The following is a 21,160-nucleotide window of genomic DNA, read 5'->3' as shown; positions in this document are numbered from 1 at the left end:
GAAAGCTTTTCCTTTTCCAGGAGTGGTCTGAGTGAGTTGTTGCTTGTTGCGGCCATTTTATTTTCTTTTCGTATAATTTTGATGTGGAGTTTAATCTACGTGGAAAAATTACATTAGAGTTAGAATAAAGGGCTTAAGCCAAAGATCAAATTAATAATCCATTTTAATTCGTTATTGGTGATATTTATTTGGCTGTCTTGACCAAGATCCACAATCCATCAACAATCGACCGAGCTAGGGCTCCGCCGTCGACCATTGACGATTTGGTAGGATAAGCTATTCAATCCTCCATGAGGACTCTTGGTTTGATGGGCTTTGTGACACTTAGCCCATCTGTGCTTAGGGCCCGCTCTGAGCTAATGCTACCCACGTTGAGTCCAACCACCATACACACGTTAGCCATACCGAAGTATCCTAACCCTCGACGGCCCACTAATTACTACAGCATACCTGCTAGGGCACGTCATACACTGTAGCACTACTTGGGAGGAAGAGGTGTGAATCTGGAAAGCACTTTTAAACGACTCAATATTTCATTATCCGGATTAATTAAGTGATACGGCTTTAACATATAATTATCGCGGGTGATGATCTGGTGATCTTTGCTACTTATATTTCATGTTATACTAAGCAATTGTATAATCAAAATAAACATAGAGACTCTATGGGCCTTATAATACATCCTAGTGAAACTAGATATACTATCTAATCTTCACGGGCTTGCTTCAAGTCTCATTGGGCTCCCACCATGGGCTTGGACCATCTGGGCTTCTTCACGACCAATTACAATTTTATGAATAGAACCTATTCTAAAATTACATTAATGAAAGAATGGCACGCAGGCCATATTTCCCAAAATAAATTAAATTACAAACCGACTTTAATTTAGGGCCCATAGAACTCTATAACACATTGCTGCACGGTAAGACATATAAATATGATGCATGATCATGGCATTCCAAAATCATCTAATAAAGTTAAGCCGGGTTACTTAGGGTGAAATCGCCAATTTTACCATATGTGACTAAGGCCCATAAAGGCCCAAACGGTTAACATCCATTTGTATACAAAATTACAATTTCGCTCCCACTAAATTTTAGGGTCGTCACATATCTAAAATTTAGCCCTCCCAATTTAAACCGGTGTCACGGTCTATTGGACTAATTTCACAAATTAACCATATTCAATTTTACACAAATTATCAATTCGATTAAAATTAAATATGCATGCCAATCAAAAACATTTTAATACCAATTAATTTTATTCAAAAACATGTTTAATAAATTAAACGGTATTAGGGCCCTGATTTTATTAAAATTACCCGAGAAAAATTTAAAGATTAAAATCAGTCCCGTCAAATCCAAAATTAAACAAATTCTGAATTTTTAACGGACCCGAAACAGTGACGGGGCTGCTGTCCGCGAACAGCAGCCCCGTGGCTTCCGTTTGGCGGACAGCAGTAGTGCTGCTGTCCGCCCAACAGCAGCCGCGGGGCTGCTGTTCGCGGACAGCAGTCCCGCGACTACTGTTCCGTGTCCAAAACTATTTTTTTCTTTTATTATTTTAAAAAAAATGTTGCTGTATTTTTTTTTATTTAATTTTGAATTATTCTAAAATTAATTTCAGAACCAAACACATAAAAAATACAGACAAAAATAAAATTGAAACCTTCCTAGAACAATTTCTACACGAGAAATTAATAGGAAATTTCAAAACTTGATTTGGAAAAATAATAAAACCAAATCATATTAATTTTTCAATCAATCAAAACGGACTAAACCATGGCTCTGATACCACTGTTAGGGATTATAGCCAGTTAATCAACTGTAGCGCAGCGGAATTGCGGTTTAAATTTATTTCTAATCACTTTTAGTTTGATCTTTGTCCATTAACCATTGATTGAATAAAACCTTTTGGATCCTTTTAGGGATAAAAACTTACCCGGACTGTCTCTTCTAGAGACGGCTGAAGAATCCACAAAGTAGTAAGATCTCCGTAGTCAAGTGCACGAACAGCTATCGAGCTAAAACCGGTGCTAGCCGAAGAACGGAAGAACAACGGGAGAGATGAGGTAATTTGCCAAAGAAATTCCACTTTATCAAAACTATATATGATTCTGGCGAAATCAATTTTTTTTTATTTCCAATCAACATGTAGGTGGTGGCCGAATATGTATGTTCATCAATTAGGTTTAGAGTGTTTTAATTTATATATAGTGTATTCCTAAACCTAATTGGTTTAGGGTTAATTGGTTAATTACAAAAATAATCCAATCCTAATCTAACTACATAAATAAATACCAATAATATTTATTTTATGCAATTAGTTATAATTAGATTAAATTTAATTACCCCAATTAAATAAACGACACTAATTAATAAATTGACGTATTAGTTTGACTAATTATTCACGAATGCAATTTCATTAATTTACAAATTAATTAATTACATCCCGTAAACTAATTAACCAATTAAATACTCAACACCTAAATCTATTAATCAATTACATTGATACAAAGTATCAATTAATCAATTAATCAACCACCAATTAATTACCTTGACATTTTACTGTCAACCAATTAATTAATCTCATCCCTTCAGTGTACCGTTCTATAAGTTCTAACTCAGATGTTCAATGTGCACGATCCTATGGGACTGTCCTTAGCTAGCAGTGGGCTTATAGCTCACAGACAGTAAGTGGGTTCTAGCAAACCATTACTGCCCCTAACTAAGACAGAGTTTCAGCAGTCTAAAGATGCAGAGACCCTGTAGTTATCTCTCAACGTCTTTTACCATTTGATATCGATATTATAAACTAAAGGCATGGCGGCTGTCATCCTCTCTGGTGTTTATGATATTTCTTGATCTTAAGTAGATTAATGAATCAGATAAGTAAACTACTTATCAGGGTGTGGCCACACACTTATCAATCTCACTTATCAAGTGGCCTGTGATATCATCTCACTGTTATGTGAGTGGTAATTCCATCACTTCATTATCAATACTAATGTGTTCACCTGTTCACCCAATCATACCCGTATTTGGCATCCTGTTACAGACCTGTTAGGCGTCTGTCAAAGTGAACCGGATCCCACATTGATATTATAATGAAATCTGGTCTGAAGACAGTTAGAGACCTACTTAAGAAAACTAATGACACAACCACCATGTAGTTTTCTCGGGCGGATCGATCCAGTCACATGTATACAACATGTACCCATATTCACAACTGACTTATCAAGTGCTATGGCTAGTATCAATTACTACCATACAGTCGTCGAATATACAAGTATGTGGTCCTAATCATTCCCATGATAGAATAGACTTGGGATATAGTTTTACGATTATCAATCAATGGATTCTCTATTCATATTATAGCACAAGATATAAATGAACTAGATTAATGCCTTTATTAATGTGACACAAATACATTTTATAAGAACCAATGCCTATGAACTAGGGCACACCAACATTGATAACTAGTGGTGAATTTTCGATCAGCTTCCTTCCCTGTGGGGGCGCCGTTGGGTTCGACGGGGGGAAGCTCCGATGCCAAAGTCAGTATGGAAATGGAGAATAAACTATATTGACAAGGTAGGGTTTGAGAGAGAGAATGAGTGTACTTCAATAGCTTGGGATGTAAGCTATTTATAGTCATGAAGTCGTAACTCCTAGTAACTTGAAAGTCTCCATTAATGCCTCATTAATGGTGGTTACGGATCTCCTTTAAGCTTGGCCGTTAGCTCATTAAAGGACCATTAATTGTCTTTATTGGGAATCGGATTAACCGTTCAGCGGGCGGATCGAGGCATGATGGCGGGTCTCCCATAGGTTTGACTGCGGACCTCGCGTGGCGGAGTCCAAGTGATACGCCATTCGGATGACTTGCTTGATACGCCATCGCTTCTCAGACCGCCCTAATACGCGACCGTTTTGGCAAAGATCCTTTTTGATCCTTTGGATAATATCTCGATGTTATCAGAGGCAATGGGTATAGAGCTTCAACATAAAAACCTTCATCTCCAACAGCCACCTCACTCCTCGAGAAAGAACATGAATCGACCATCACACACTCCGTCAAATAAAACTAGGATAATTGCCTAATTTAGCAATGTCTAAAATATTTATCGTGTTACTAACACAGTTAAAAAAAACTCAGCTGAAATACTGCCAACTAAGTTTGTCATATATATGTTAATCACAAAAAAGAACTGCAGTGTGTCGAAAATGTTTACTATGTTACTAACATATTTACACATAACTAATAAAAAAATGTACAAGATTGTTTAAATTTATTGACAAACTTGTTTGAAATGTCCAATATTATAATCAAATAACTGTCAAATCAAGCCATTTAATAATGAATAAAATTGATTTTGTTTGGATACAGCTCGTTTATCTTGCTCACAAGCTTAACTCCGAGCAACTTGTTTATTTTGCTCACGAGCAGCTCATTTATTTTCCTCATGAACTTGTTTGTGAGTAGCTCGTTTATTTTGTTCACAAGTTTTGCTCGTTTATTTTGCTCGCTAACAAAATAATATCAAATAAATTAATAGCAAGTTTAACAAAGGAAATAATATAAGTTTACATACTTAAACATTAAAAAGCTCGGTTTTTAATCATTATAAAGATAAGTTGTATATGGAAGATCTGTTGCACGCGTCTTAAAATTTTATTACATATTTCACATAAATTAAAACATATTCAAAGCAAGTTCTTACTTGCTCAACCATAAAATTTGTCATCTCTTAATAAAGTCAATATGCTAGGATTGAACAAAAAAAAAAAAAAACGAAAGTGAGTCAATAAAAAATCCTACTTGTCATCACCACATAAATTTCTTCGAATTCTTTTTTACCATGTAGCAATACGAAAATATGAAAATGAAAAAAAAAACTTTAACAATCACACTGGTGTATAAACACAATATTTCAACGATAGACAATGCATTTAATTACTTTTTTTTATTTCCCATCATGTCTATGAAAGAAATATGAATACCAAATTATACTCCCTCCCTTTCATTATATGCGTTATTCTAGAGTATTTCACACAAATTAAAAAATATAATATAAAATTAAACTAACGAATTTATATTTGTTAATTAAAAAAATTATTTTTAATCTTTAATGTAATGGTTGAAGAATAAATATTAGAATGTTCAAATACACATAGATCAAGATAAAATAAATTTAATGCTTAAATTCTTTGAAAACTAAAATGGCTTATATTCTGGGAAAATCTAAATTGATGAGTTGCTTATAAAGTTGAACAGAGAAAATACCAAATATACAAGCCTAAAGAACAACTATTTTTTTTTTTTTTTGTAAAATACTTTGAAAGCGAAGTCATAGACTTGAATGAAGCACTTACCAAAGTAAAGAAGTTATCACATACTTACAATTAGCTTTAAAAATCTATCATACGCGTATAGTTGTCTTTAAAAACTACAAACCTTTCATATACCTATTCGGACCTGCACGTGAGTTTGTTCTGTATACCACTTCATTTATCAACAATTTTGTGTTCATGATATCTGAATGAGCCAACTATAGGTGTGTGATAAGTTCTTAAAACCAACTATGATTTTTAAAGTCAACTATAAATGTGTGATATTTTATTTTAAAAGTCTAAAATGTCAATAGACAAAACTCGCCAAGTTGAAAGATGTAAATATACAGGCTTAATAAAATCACTAAACTTTATATTTTTATTTCCATAAAATTAGTTCAGCAAATATAGGTACAAAAACTCATGTGGTAGAGAAAAGTTACAAGACACATAGCAACCGTCCTAAGCCCCCCAAAAACTTTAAAAAATTACATCATTGATTGACATGGCGTTTAATTGACATATAGTTAACTGTTGTATGTGTCACATTCGGACTAGTTGTTGAACACAAAGTTGCTGAAATGACTTCGTTAAAATCAAATGTGAAATTAAGTGATTTTATTAAAAAAAATGAAATATTATGAACTTTATGAAAAAGACTTCAAACTTCGGTATCCATCAGTACAACTTATTTTATACATTTAATGACATTTGATTCCTAATAGCATGTCTAGTGGTGGTACATTCAAATGGTGCCACCTATAAGCACAACATTTGGAATTTAGCACAAAAAAACAACTTTGTGCAAGCAGCTTTTTGAAATGCTAGACGCACCGCATCTAACACGTGTACTACACGCGCCAGATGGAGGGCCTTTGGCGCCTCTGTGCCTCCCACTTTCCCCTCTTTTTGTGTTTCTTAGTCTAAGGAAGAGATAAATTAAATTTACTAACAAACCAAATTTGTTCACAACCTCCGTAATGATTGGTAACAACTAATTCAAAGAAAGTAACAACAAAGTGACATGCACTAGAGGTTCTCTAATATTCACATTATTCTTGAGATCCAACGCGGAGTTGTGATCTCCTACCTTCGGATTGTGGGTACCCGTTTATTCGTTCACCATATATAATCATCATCAGAGCTTGTTGGCATGCCTTTCACAAAAAGCTTTTATCCTCTCAAGCCCTACTTCAAGAGATAAAGGTTCAACGGCAAAAGTTAAGCGAAGCCAATTCTTTGTACCCAGACAAACCCCTGCATATATATTACTTTATCAAGGTAAACCAAGTGTTCTACCATAGTTATTGAAGGCGTATGGCGCACTAAGGCGTAAAGGGTCCTAAAGCCTTCGTGCAAGGCACTGAAGTGGGCATTAAAAGAATAAAAATATATAGAAATATAAATAATAACATTTAAAATATAAAAATTCTAAAATAAAAATGCATAAATACTAAAACATAACAATATTTTTAATCTAGTTTCAAAAAAAAACAATATTTTTAATTATAAATTCTAGGTTTGAATACATCACGGATTTTGAAATCCCATTGACCCTTGAACTTGCTTAACATGACATGATTAATTCCCTTTCTATTGTGTGAGTAAGAGGAGATTTAGAAAAGGTGAAGTGTGTAGCTCAGGGCTCAATAGGTCAGCTCAAAACAACAGTAGATCACTTCAAATAAATTGAGGAATCAATAGCTCACTTTATATAAATTCAGGAGGCTAACAAGATATCTCTAAAGTTTGAGGAGTTAATCGGTTTTTTAAGACAAGTCAAAGGGACCTTGATATATATAGCCTAAATTCTAACATGCAAATGCAATAAACTGCATATTCTAAAGTTATTAAGTTGACTAATAGTTACTTCTCGTAAAAAGGATATCTAAATTCATAGCTGATTATCACTCATTACACAACATTATCAAATTCTTCTTCAGAGATCTGATCCTCTTCTCTTCAAGTCTTTCTTTCTTTTTGTTGTTTATTTCGGACACTAAAAAAACCCCTAAAAAATCCCATATGACACATGATGCGCCTCTCATAACAAGTCAAAGGCGCACCTAGGCGACAGCGCCTGCCTTTAAGGGTTCTAAAGCGCTCGACCTAGTGCATTGTGCACCCGGAGCATGAGGTACATCTTTAACAACTATAATCCTAGTGCAACAATTCCTAGCATTTTAAGTGATATTGTTGTTACCTGGTAGAACAATGACTGATTCCTCTTTAGCGAGCTTGAGACAGAAGTCGAAGTCATCCTTAATGCCTTCCAATTGTGACAAATCAAGTTTTGTCTGTTACAAAGTTTTCTGTTCAGTGATAGTCTTTTTCAGTGTGTGAAGACAAAGAAATCAAAGTGACCTCACCATTATAAACATAGAACCTTTTGGTTTTGTAGGACAAGTGATGCAAGGGATGTCCTGAATCCTGTCATAGCACAAATCTGCAGCCTCTCTCAGTAAGTTAATAATTCTCACAAAGAAATCCTTCCCCGTTTTCTCCAGGATTTGTGGAATTGCACCCTGATATGAAGCCAATATTTATTATACTTCAAGAAACCATAAAGTATAATTGTTTAAGCTAAAAGGGAACATCAACTTATGTGACGAAAATGATATAGTCAAACTTGTTCTTTGATTTGCACTTAAGTTAAGTGGCCATAATGTCAGTAGCCTTATGATTCAAGAGCCATGAATGTATTTTACCCAAAAAAGATTTCACAAAGAAACATAATTCACAAACCTGAATGAAAGTGGCAGGATCAGAGGAGATGTTGAGATAGTTAATTATTGAATCAATAACCTGAGAACAAATCACAAAATATAATAATGTAAAACCAAGAGAGAGATACAGTCAAATAGAAATTGTTAGGACCTAACATAGTTCTGATACCACTTGTTAGGAATTGGGTCGGTATTTGATTATATAACAAGATTGATATGCAAAACACGAAATGCAACCACAAACAAGAGATTTGCATGATTTGACTAATTTTGCCTACATCCACAAGCGATGAGAGCACATAATTCATTAGTAATCGGCAAGTTGGTACAAAAGTAAGAAATCTCATCCTTTACCCAAGTCTGTAACTCTCAAATGTCATGAGACCGATTACACCCAAAGATCACACATGCATATCCCAAGAGCACCAGCTCAAAAACTCTCAATGCAAATAAGTATAAACTTTTTTTCTAGTAGGACAAACTATATAGGATTCTAGACATACTTTAACAACAATCATACTCGGACAAGCTTTAAACAAGGATGTTGTAAGATCTTGAAGACAAAATAAAGAGGAAGAAAGAGAGAGAGAGAGTAGCTAACCCCAGATTTTTTGAGGATGCCATTGGGATCAGCAGCAACAAGCCAGCCAAGTCTCCAACCAGGAACAATCCATCTCTTTGATATGGAGCCAAGCGTAAGGACAGGCACAATTGAACCAAACACTCCCATTGGCACAAATGGGTTACTCCCAAATGCGAGATGAGCATATACTTCATCAGCAATCACCAAAATTCCAGCCTTTTTAGCTGTCTCTGCAACCTATTATTCAACAAAGCAACTAACTGAGAACAGATTTTTTAGAAATAACAGAACATTTCCATACAATGGCATAAACGAGGATCTGAAACAGAAGGAAAGACAAGTAGCTTAACCCACATTCTTCAAATGTTCATGGGTGTAGACATTTCCACAAGGATTTCCAGGGTTGATGATAACCATGGCAACAGTATTTTCATCTGCTTGAGCCTCAACAGCTTCAAGATCAACTTCAAAGCCCCTTTCTGCTAGAAGATCAAAATGGCGAACCTCAAGTTTAAACCGTGCAGCAAGGGCTTCATAGTATGGGAAACCTGGTCTTGGTAATAGAATGTTAGCTCCAGGTCGACTTAGAACCGCAATTGAGACTTCAATAGCTTGTGTGCATCCAAGTGTAATGAAAACATCATCTGGAGATAACTGGTAAGGCAGGTCTCGGTTAAGATAATCTGCAATAGCCCTGTTAGAGTCCAGAAGACAATCAAATAAGGACTCAAATAACTTAAATCTTAAACGGTAGCTATCTGTCGTCAGTAGTTTTCCTTGCAAGGTTTTACAAGGAAACTCTCCATTTTATTTGAAATTTTCAAATGATATCGTATTTGTTGTTGTCGTGTGACCAAGAGGTCACGGGTTCGAGTCTTAGGAGCGGTCTCTTGCCAAATAAATTGGCAGGGGAAGGCTTGCCCCCAGTACACCCTTGTGGTGGGACCCCTCCCCAGACCCTCGCTCAGCGGGGACGCGTAGTGCGACCGGGCCGCCCTTTTTTTTTTTTTTTTCTTCGTATTTTCTACTTCATCATTGGGAAGAATGTATAACTAGGAAAAATTTCATGTTGCTTGCCAACAATCAAATTCAAGAACATGACATCAAGACCAAGCACAAAAGAGCTCAAAAATACTGTTTAAAGTGTCATGTAACATCTATTTATTATTAAGCTTGTTATGAGCATGGAAGTTGTATATGTCTCTTTGAGTAATAGAAAGAAAAGAATGTAAATGCATAGTTGCTCTTTTACATAAAAAATTTATTACCAAGAGATGATATAGTAGAAAAATAGTATCTCAAAAAAAAGTTTTTCATTGCTATTTGATAAAACTAAAAATTAAATGTTAACAAATAAATACGTGCTTGTGTGAATTTTATTTGTGATAGCCAATTTTCTTGTATTGATAAAAACACCCAAATGTTGATAGGGGCAATATATGGCAATTTTTGTACTCGACCTTCTTTTTTTATCCATAGACCTTTAACAAATTAGCCATCTCAAACTGATGGACCATGCACTTGACAAGCTAACAAGAAACTGGTGTAGCAATTATAACAAGATTTGACTGCACATGTTTCTCTAGTAGAAGACATCTTTTTTTAACTTTTGCAATAAAATTTGAAAACCAAAATGTTTCTCTAAAATAAGGCCAGCTACCAACCCCATAATGAGAATATTTAAATTATAGCCAGAGTAATGGAATATGTCATCACTCATCACTGAACCGTTGAACCACATTTTTACCTGGTAAAATACATCGATGGCCCTCAATTTGGCCTTAATTTCTTTATAGCCTCTAACTCACATAAAAATCTCTGGATTTTGCCTTTTTACTAATATAAAAGTCCGTTAACATTTCACAACTCCAATAACAGGTATATAGTTAATTGAAATTATATCATAAATAACTTTAATTTTTGAAGTTTATGGTTTCACAGTCAGGTGTCGTTTGCTCAGTTGCACTGACTAGGGGTGAGTACGGTTCCGTACCATTCAGAGATTTCAAAATCTCCAAAATTGTATCTATTAAAGTCAATGGTACAATTCGGTTCAGTTCTAACGAAAAAGTCAACGGTTCAATTTGGTTCTGAATCTTTTTTTCGAATATTCGGTCTGGTTCTAGAATCTTCAACATAATATTAGAAATTTGAAAATCTCCAGAATTGTACCTAATTAAGTCAATGGTACAATTTAGTTCGGAAGTCAACGGCTCAATCTAATTCTAGATTTTTTTTTAAGTATTCGGTCCAGTTCAAAAATCTCCAAGATCCACGCTCAACCCTAGCACTGGCACCCCTCTTTAGTAGTCTTTTTGTATTTCGTGTCCGTATCCGTTTTGGGTTGAAGACTTTTTTTGAAGGTTATGTCTTGCAAATAACGTTTTCGGTATCTGTTTCTGTACTCATACAATATAGGTTGTTTGGTTAAGAAAGAAAAAATGGTTATTTTGGAAAAAAAATGTTCGAAAATAATGATTTAAAAAACCAAAATAATGTACATCTAAATAATATTAAATCTTAAATTATTTTATTTTGTCTTACTCTAATCCAAAAGTTCTGCACATAAAGTATAAAAAACAAAAAAGGTGCACAACAGGCCCATAGGCAATTGGGCATGCATCAGCCACGATAGAAAAAGACAATCAGTCATGAAGTATCAACACGGAATCTCAACCACAAAAGAAAAAACAAATCCCACCAGGAAAACAGAAAGGAAAATTGTGAAATAATCAATGTTGTAAGCTTCGTAACGGACTTAAAACTGGATACATAATTGGATTATTTATCATTTGATTCAACTAAATAACTCCAGTTAAGCATTAACCTAATAAATAGTTAGTTTAAAATTATAAACTAACTGTACAATTTAAAATTGGAATTTGTTTTCAATTATAATCTATTTTATGAATTCATAGCTGTTATGTTTCAGTCTAATTACAATTTCAGCATCAAACTAAACTATTATTATTAGTATATCAAAATTAACATTTTTATTATTTAAATGGAAAGAAAAAGATTATTAAATTATGAAAGTAACAAGATATAAGATTCAAAGTTTTTCAAAACTAATGATTCTTTTACCTATTTCTTTTCTAAAAAAAGAATTAAAAAATAAAAAAAATCAGGGTCACCTTAGATTCGAATTGGACCACTGGATCTCAGATTAACACTGATTCTTGTGGCATTGTTGAAGTTTAACAAACCTATCTTGACCTAAAATGGCCTAAACTGAAAATTTAGTGGGTTCTCAGTAGGGTCTGAAAACACTGAAAATAATGTAAAACTCCAAAGAAGCAACAACAAACCCATTGAAAAAGGAGATTATTTTACATACCATATCTACCTTAGAATCTATGTTGTGGGTCCTTTTCCTTTTAACTTTCTTGTTTGTTTTCATTTCTGTTGCTATTATTTATTTGTTAATAGGCAATAGTTTTTTTTATGATAAAATAATTAACATTTGATAAAATTATAAATAAGCAATAAATAAATTAAAATTTATGATATAAAAAAATAATAAAAGTAAATTAAATAACTAAATAAAATTAAAAGAATAATTTATTTATCTTTTTAAGAGAAAAGAATAAATACACTAAAAAAATCGAGAAGCTGTAAAAGAAATGTTTCCATAACAAATCTTGTTTACATGGGGATGTAAATGGGGCGGGGATTACCGTCCCCGATGGGCCCCGCTAGGATTCCCGATGGATTACCCGTTTAATCCCCGATAACATATTTATTAATCATAGAAAATAAAAAATACGCATAGAAAAACTTGAACCTATCATTAAGCTTATCTAAATGATTTATCTCTATTTCACTCTATATCTATTTGTTTATCCTATTCTCTTATTTTCTTTCTTTTTTCCTCTATACTTTTCATTTATTTCTTTTTTCATATATTCTTTTAAACTTTAAATGGGTAAACGGAGATACCTGCGGAGTCGGAAAGGGCGGGGACGGGGATGAATTTTGTCCCTGTTTGTTTCGGGAGGCGGGTATGTGGATTCCCCGTTTAGTCGGGGAACAGGGATGGGAACTCCAATCCCCGTCCCGTCCCATTTACATCCCTATTTACATCAGGCTAAAATAAACAGAACTTGATTTTAAAACTTCTTGTAAAAAAAAACTTCTCATGCTTTGGGAAATGTTTGGAAAACTGAAACTCTCATAAACAAACAAAACCTTGATTTTATAAGTTGTCGTGATTTGAGAAATGTTTAAAAATCAAAACTCTCATAAAGTTCTACAAAAAAAAACTTTTTATGTAAAAATATCAAAATACATTTCAAGTATCTCTTGATAATCCTAGATCCGTCTAACTCTAACAGTATCCTTTTGTTATTTCGATTTCCGTATCCGATTCTATTTCCATCTAACATAGCTTAGAATTAATTTGTTGAACCAAATGAGAATAAACCACAACGAGATATATCTAATTCCCTTTCATTATAACCTCAATGGCGATAAATTGAAGAAACTCAAATCTATGAACACAAACTTTTCATAATTGGATTTCTGTATCCGATTCTGTTTCCATCTAACATACGCTTAGAATTAATTTGTTGAATCAAATGAGAATAAACCACAACGAGATATACCTAATTCCCTTTCATTATAACTTCAACGGCGATAAATTGAAGAAACTTAAATCTACGAACACAAACTGCTTGATAAAAGTTTCAAACGAATAATTACCTCCTAGCAGGAAGAATACCAACAGTTGGAGAGTAGCAATTATACTTGGCAGACTTGAGAGCATCGACAATGGCGTCTTCGGATATAGAAGCGGTACGGAAGCAAGGGAAGGCAGAAGGATCGCCATGGCCGAGAGGAATAACTGCTCTATCGTCTTCTTTATTGAGATTCGCCATTAACGCGTTGAGGACACCACGAACAGTTACTGCAGAGACAGTGGCGAGGTCATTGTTGGCCTGAAATCCCCATTTTTTCGATCCGTTCTCCATTTTCAGTGACACTATTGAGAAATGGAGAAGGAGAGGGGAAATGTATATAATCAAAGCAAATCAAATCAGAGAAAAATTATAGCGTAGAATGAGGAAAAAGACGATTGTATCTTATTGTTATAGCCGCCTCAGGATATTTTGGTGCATTTTAGAGTGTGTGGTAATAATTTGAACTTTTTTCTTATTTTAGATAAATAAGATAAGATTTCGAGATTTCATTCAATAATAAATTTTTTCTTTTCAGAAAAAAAAAAAACTTTTGAAGTGAAGTTACAATAATACCCTTAATGAAATAATGTGTAGGACGGGGCGGGGCGGGACGGGGCAGAGAATGCATTTCTCATCCCCGTTCCCGACTAGTTGGGGATTCCCGTCTCCATCCCCACGAGTTAGACGGGGACTGATTTGTCCCCCATTCCCATCCCTGTTTCAAAACACTTTTTTTTCTATTTCACATCCTCGTTCCCTCGGCGAATCACCATTCATATTTTTTTTTTAAATCAGTATATATTTCTTTTCTCTTCTTCTTTTTAATTCTAGATTTTGTTCGGAAGAATTGCAGAGATACTATGCCTTTAGTTTAGGTCAGGAAAAATATCCATTTAGTCATTGACTAATATTTCATTTATCTCATTTAATTTTTTATTTGAAAATAAATCTATTTAATTTAAGTTAAATGTTATATATAATATTTAAAGTATAATTTTAATTATAATAGGGAATAATTGGAGATCCATCAGGATTCCACTATTGGGGATTAACGGGGCGAGGTCGGGAATCCCCACGAGGAGGAGATACCATTCACCATCACCGCCTCATGGGGATTCTTATCGGTGATTTCTCATCCCCGTCGGGGCGGGTCACCGATGGGAGACGGGAAATCCCCATCCCACTTACAGCCCTAATAATGTGACAGAATAGTTTTATTGTGACGGGAATCTGTTATGTTTTGAATAACTTTTCTCTCGTAAACCACAGTCGCCAAACCCTCTCCAATTAATCCTTTCTATTTTCGAAAAAGTCCAATCATGCTAAAACGAATTAAGGACTAGGATGTTAACTCAAAACATAACTAATAGCGGTAAATAATGGGGTTTAAGTAGCAATATGAGCCCGTTCCAAATAGAATCATCACTAATAATAGCAGGCTTAAACCTATTATAATCAAATGTCTTTTCGTAACGAGCATTGAAAACAGTGTGATACAAAACCAGTATTTTAAAATGTGTTTTTGTTTGTACCCACTACAAATTACGCATTTTATACTAGTAGTTTGTAGTGCTCTTTTGTTTATACCCGTTATAAATATGCATTTTGTACTCATTGTCTAAAAATATGCATGTTGTTTCTGGAAACCTAACGTCTTTCTAACTTTGTTCATGAAAAACTTCTACATATTCTCTCTTAAAAATTGGCACAACCAATGTCTAATTAATGTTTGCCCTATCCAAGTAAATACATTTGAACAAATCAATTAAAAGAATACATTTGAATCGTTCAATGCTAAATATTAATTGTTCATTGTTTATTCAAATAATTATTTTCGTCAAAAGCAAATTGATTTTTTTTTGTTGTATTCATAATCGACATGATTGATTCAGGAGATGAGCAACCTACAATGGGAGTTCTAATGCATCAGTTGTTTGGAACAACAACAGAAGATGATCATGGAATTTTATAAGTGAGAACGATAGAGATGATGTTGCACATAATTATGAAGAGGTTAATCATGATGATATTGAAAAAGATAACAATATAAATACGGATGAAGATGTTAATCATACTAACTTGAAAGATGGTCGTTTGCTAAGTAAAGATTACACTTTAAGCATATAGAACATGGAAATGTGTCCAAATGTAAATATAGCATATCATAGTTTTGAGACTTTGAATATGCACGTCAAGAACATGTACCTATTTTCTTTTTTAGAAAGACTTCTATTCAACCATTCTAAAAAAGATTGGCTATCATCCTAATACTAATATAAGTAAAAAAGAAGAAATTGCCTACTGGTTTAAAAGCGGATGCCAAAAATTTCAGCTGTATCCAAGTTTTATTATTTCGTAAAATATCGTAAAATTTTGAGATGCAATTTCACAAAATAAGAAAACCAAATACACATTTCTTTAATTAGTTCAATGGTGGTTTTAAGAAATGATTAATTTGTACTTTTTTTCATGAAAGATTGGGACGCGATTAAGTGGTTAGGCATCCCAACTAGGTTGGCACCCCTAACACACCAAATCAACCCGAAATATTATTAATAAAAAAAAGGAAAATTACAAAGGGAGGAAAAGAAAGATAAAAAAAAAGGTTTAAAACAGAGAAATTAAGGAAAACGAACATAAGCAACATTACAAAGGTCGTCAAAAACAGACGATTGACAAAAATGAGGAGCCGAATGCCACCATGTAATAGCCGAAGCTGTTTTGCCAAAACGGGCAAGTTGATCCGCCTCCTGATTTCCCTCTCGAGAGATATGAGTGATTCTGCAATTCATATTCGAGACTCTAGATAAACACTGAATCCAGTCTTGTCTAATTTTCCAGGGAGCCATGAAAATCTTTCCGTTTAGCATATCCACCGCATATGCAGAGTCCGATTCAATCCAAAGATTATGCCACCCCCGTTCCCAGGAAGATTCTACTGCGAAAATAATGGCAGACAGCTCGGCAATATGCGCATAGAAACTAGAGAGGTTAATAGCATAGCAGCCAATAATAAACCCACGAGAATTTCTGAAAATCCCACCAGCTCCGGCGATACCCGGCGCACCATCCGCCGCGCCGTCGGTATTAACTTTCATCCAGTCCGACGGCGGCGGGCACCAGCGAACAATGATAGGATCCGCCGGAGGCCTAGCACGGCTCAGCAAATTGACAATCCATTTTGGTTCCTGAATGAAAAAGTGAAACCGATTCTGAAGGAATTGGATTGAATGGAGATCATTTTCAAAAATAGTCATATTTCTGATGTACCAAATGTACCAAACAGCAGTTATAGAGGCCAAATTCCACCCTTTTCTCATAGAAATATGTAAACGGACAGCCTTAATCTCCCGGAAAAGACTCCCAAAGGTCAGTATACTACTACAGTGTATACCGAAAACAGAGAAGACCACATTCCATAGACTATTCGACATCGGGCACGTGATGAAAAGATGATCAATTGATTCAATATGACATTTACACAGTTCACATCTCGAAGCAAGTGAAAAACCACATACTTGTAAATTGGTTTGCACCGCAATTTTTCTAAGGATCACTAACCAGCAGGTGACAGACTGCCTAGGCGGCACAAAGGCATTCCAAAAGAATTTGTTCCACTCAACTGGAGTATTGTTGCAGAAGGAGCTATAAAACCCTTTGGCAGTATACATACCTGACATAGCCGGCTTCCACACACAAGTATCGGTTCCGTCCCGACTGCCAGAAACCCTCTGAATGTTCAATTGGACAAGATCAGGTAGTCGATGCAAATTAGTCCAGGATTCATCCGCGCGAAAGGAGTGAATCGGGTCATAAAGCTTGCGATGTATATTTGTCGGGATGCCCAGCTAATTTGCAACCGTCGGTGCAATCCAAGAGTCCATCCAGAAATTCAGATCAGAGTTGTCTCCAAACCACCAGGTCACTTCCAAACTAATATGCTCATAAATTGGTTGAACAGAGGTCCAAACCGATGAATTTGAAATATAGTGCTTAGGCATACCAAATTGATAAAGGAAACGATTTCGCAACAAAAAAGGGATATAACCATTTTTTTAATCAAATCCCAGCTGAACTTACCAAGAAGAGAATTGTTGAACAGTTCGATATCCTTGATACCAAGCCCCCCAAATTCATACAATTGACAACACTTCTTCCATTTAACAGTAAGAAGCTTTCTCTGATCCTTGTCCCCAGTCCAAAGAAAGTTTCTGAGCGCTTTAGCAATTTTTGTGATGAGAGAGGAAGGCCACTTGTAAATCATAAGTGAGTGAATGAGAGCACCCGTTAATGCAGATTTTATCAGAGTTAGCCTTCCTGCTAAAGAGAGCGACCGCCCCTTCCAGAGACTAAATTTAGCAAGGAAGCGATCTGTAAGCGGCTGTAAATAACGAGCCCTTGGCGCCTCCTGAAAAATTGGCACCCTAAAATAATTAAACGGCAGCCGAGCAACAAGAATACCCAGAATATTAATGAGCCGATTCATGCGCTGATTGCTGATACTGTTCCCAAAATAAATCATGTCGGCTAGACCAGGAATGGCTATTTCATGGATTTGAATATCTTGGCAATAGCTTCTAACCGTGCTTTCCTTTCTATGATGATCCTCTCTTATGAGCTCTTCATATTCAGATACTTTTAGTCTCGGAAGTCCATCACTTGAAATTTATTTAAGTTTTTGAATTCCAACCTCAGGAGTGTGCCCACCTAGGGTCCAAGGCCAAAAATGGCCCAAATTTTTTATTTTATTGTATATATGTAGTAATATTTTTTTAAATGTAGTTATGATACTCATTCAGACATAAAAATGACCAAATAATGTGATATTTTAGATTTAAAATAGATCTAAATTTTTATTTTAAACTTCTAAGTATAATTTTTTGAAACATTTACACAGAAATTTAAGTTTTTCAAATTATCTACAGTTAAATCAAACTTTTATTTTAATTATAGCAATGGAAGGATAATGCCTTTTTAATTTGGCAGTTACCTATAGCAACTCCTTTTGCATTTTCTAAAATCAGTTATTACTTGACATTTTACCTAATAAATTCATCATATTTGATAGATAATGGATAATTTTTTAAATTTGATTGATTTATATTTATTTTCCCATTTGTGAATTTCATGTAAATTGCCTTAATTTTTTTTTATTAAAAGCCTCTTATATCTTATTTCTTCTAGGGCCCATAAAATGTCTGGACCGGCCCTGCATGTTCCTAAATTTTATCATAGAACTAATCATCAGAAAACAAAGTTTGTATGAATATATATCATAGAAATGATTAATTTATTTTTATTTTTTTTGGATCAAATTTATTTTTTCCATTTACAAATGATTGACATGATTATTGTATTTATATAATTGTTTTACTTCGTGGTTTTGTGGCTATGAGTGGTCGAGCGAGGTAGGTCTTTATTATTTACAATAATAATATAACTTGCATCCAATGCTAGTTTATATTAATATAATAAAAAAAATATAACTTGTTTTTGTCTGCCTAAATAAGAAGTATTGAAATAGCAGTAGGTTTCTATTGTTCTGTTCGGTCCAAACATGAATCGGGCTGGATCGATATAATTTGGTTTGGTTCGGTCTTAAATACATATAATTTGGTTCGATTCAATTCGGTTCAGTATGGTTTTTGGAATTGAATCGGACTATGCTCACCTCTACTTCTAGGTCGTCCGGCAGATGGTCTTCCAGTTACAAGCAGAGTATTTTCACAGGGTTATACATCTTCCATTTGGAGCGGTGTCCAACTTGATATATAGACTTAGCATAAGCCAATTTTAGTGTATCATTTTTATAATAACTATCGACCCAATAATATGCATTCGTTAACTGAAACTCAGAACCAACTCAACACACATGTCTACATAGGGACGCATATAGTTGTCATTTCCTACATTTGCATGTTCTTTCTTCTAAATCAACAACTCCACCCTTATTTCGATCGTGAATCTCAAATGTGTGATTGTCGATTTCCCGAAATGAACAAGTAACTACTTTGTGTACATGCCTTATCATCTTTACTTTAGCCTATTTGTCAAGTGGGATGTAAGTTCTCCTGAAATGCCTCTTCAAAATAGGAGCTGCTATAAGCTTTAACGGCTCGCCAATACTACTTTGCTATCTTCTTAATAGACCATAATTTGGCTTCACATTCATTTTGAGATGTCGACAACAACATCCATGTATCGAATTTGGAAATACCAAATTCACGACATGATCAATGCTCTTATGTATGTCTGATATTATGGCAAAATTGTCAACATGCTTCATTTGATTCCTTCGGTCCAATTGCAAAAGAAATGGGATAAATCAGATTATTACCATATTTGCAAACCGCAATGTACAATGTACCCGGATATTTACCTTTTAGGAATGCTCCATCAACACATATAACGGGTCGAATATGTTCTTTAAAAGCTCTAAGAGACAGGCCCATGACATGAAGAAATACTTAAAATGCTCATCCTCATCAGTTTCAATATGAGTAACCATACCTGGATTAGTACCCTTCAATGTCTCACAATAGTTCGACAACAACATGTATGATTCTTCCGTCGTACCATATTGAGCTTCTAACCACCAACTTCTTGCTCTCCAAACCTACATATAATAGAGGTTAAGTGTGTGCTCTTTCCTAAAATAAAAATTAATGTCCTTTTTCCAATAAACTCTACCATCCGGATCAAACTTACTTGCTAGTAGTGTGAATGCAATACATTTCCCCACTTGTCTATGATGTGGTAGAATTTGATATCTGGGACAAGTGTGTTGGTCCATCCTATCCATTCTTCAAAGCCCGAGCACATCAAAGTTCTGTATCACGATAGCTTTAGCCCGTCACTTACATACATTATAATGTCTACATTTAACTTCAAGCAAGGACTTGTTGGATTTATAAACCTCCCATTCATATTTCTCTTGAACTGCATGCCTCTCGTGTTTATCTTGCAATTCTCTTTTGTTTATGAATATATCATGTACCTTTAAACCGATCACTCTCATTGATGCTTTAGATACAATAGGAACCACGGGTGCATCATGGACTTCTAGAAGCCACTGAAATTAATCAGTCCTCCTTCGTTTTCTATCTTTGTCATCTACCTCATAGATACTTGATAGGACATGGTCAACTCGTGTATTTGTTTTAGTACCAACTTTATTAATTGGTTGTGTCTCAGGTACAAATGTATCTCGAGCATCGTCATACTCGGTGTTATAAGTACCCCACATATCTCCAACATCACCATACTCGGCGTTATAAGTACCCCATACATCTTCATGTGTCATTTGATCAACAATTGGATCACTACTCTCAAAGTTTGGTATATGATTTGGACGTGCATTGTCTTGCAGAAGGTTACTCGTCTCAACATTCTCTTCCTTACAACCGCATGGAATTTGTGCATTTATTGTTCAACGTATCAAATCAACATACAGTGGCATCACATGGGTCGAATTTTTTAGCGAGCAATAGTCTATGAAGCATCGTACATCATTGCGATCTATAATAGATACTTTGTTTGGATTGTCTTTTGCTTGCATAAACATTCGTGAATCATATAAGGTTGAATCAACACCTACAGAAGTGTAAATTCTCTCTTTTAACTTCTCCAACCTTATTTTTATTGAAACACGGAGCAACTTCAATTCACCACCCATATATGTTATGGTACTTGTAACTTTTTTCCATTGGTCATTCCAAAAGACCAAGCAAATAACAATATATGTGTACATACACTACTGAAAATAGCAAAATACATTCTCAAATTCTTATAAGAATTATATTATAAACATAAAAAAGGTAGTTTGAAATTGAGTGAAAT

The 21,160-nt window shown here is 34.7% G+C and overlaps 1 protein-coding gene across 2 annotated transcripts; it reads right to left on the bottom strand.

Annotated features, from left to right (window-relative positions):
* Positions 1 to 6,007: 6,007 nt before the first annotated feature.
* On the bottom strand, positions 6,008 to 13,749 carry LOC136229625 (nicotianamine aminotransferase 1-like). Of its 2 annotated transcripts, none has more exons than XM_066018531.1 (7): positions 13,344 to 13,749; positions 8,997 to 9,336; positions 8,661 to 8,879; positions 8,079 to 8,138; positions 7,703 to 7,858; positions 7,537 to 7,630; positions 6,008 to 6,521 (listed from the first exon to the last, which is right to left on the bottom strand). In XM_066018531.1, exons 1-7 carry the CDS (start codon positions 13,610 to 13,612, stop codon positions 6,472 to 6,474), a joined length of 1,188 nt encoding a protein of 395 aa, XP_065874603.1. In that variant the 5' UTR covers positions 13,613 to 13,749; the 3' UTR covers positions 6,008 to 6,471. The 2 variants fall into 2 exon arrangements, with proteins under 2 accessions (XP_065874603.1, XP_065874602.1); XM_066018530.1 differs by having other exon boundaries at positions 6,008 to 6,590; positions 13,344 to 13,747.
* Positions 13,750 to 21,160: the final 7,411 nt, after the last annotated feature.

The sequence above is a fragment of the Euphorbia lathyris genome, chromosome 5, assembly GCF_963576675.1.
Source record: "Euphorbia lathyris chromosome 5, ddEupLath1.1, whole genome shotgun sequence".
NCBI lineage: Eukaryota > Viridiplantae > Streptophyta > Magnoliopsida > Malpighiales > Euphorbiaceae > Euphorbia > Euphorbia lathyris.
This window is presented reverse-complemented; position numbering and strand designations above follow the sequence as displayed.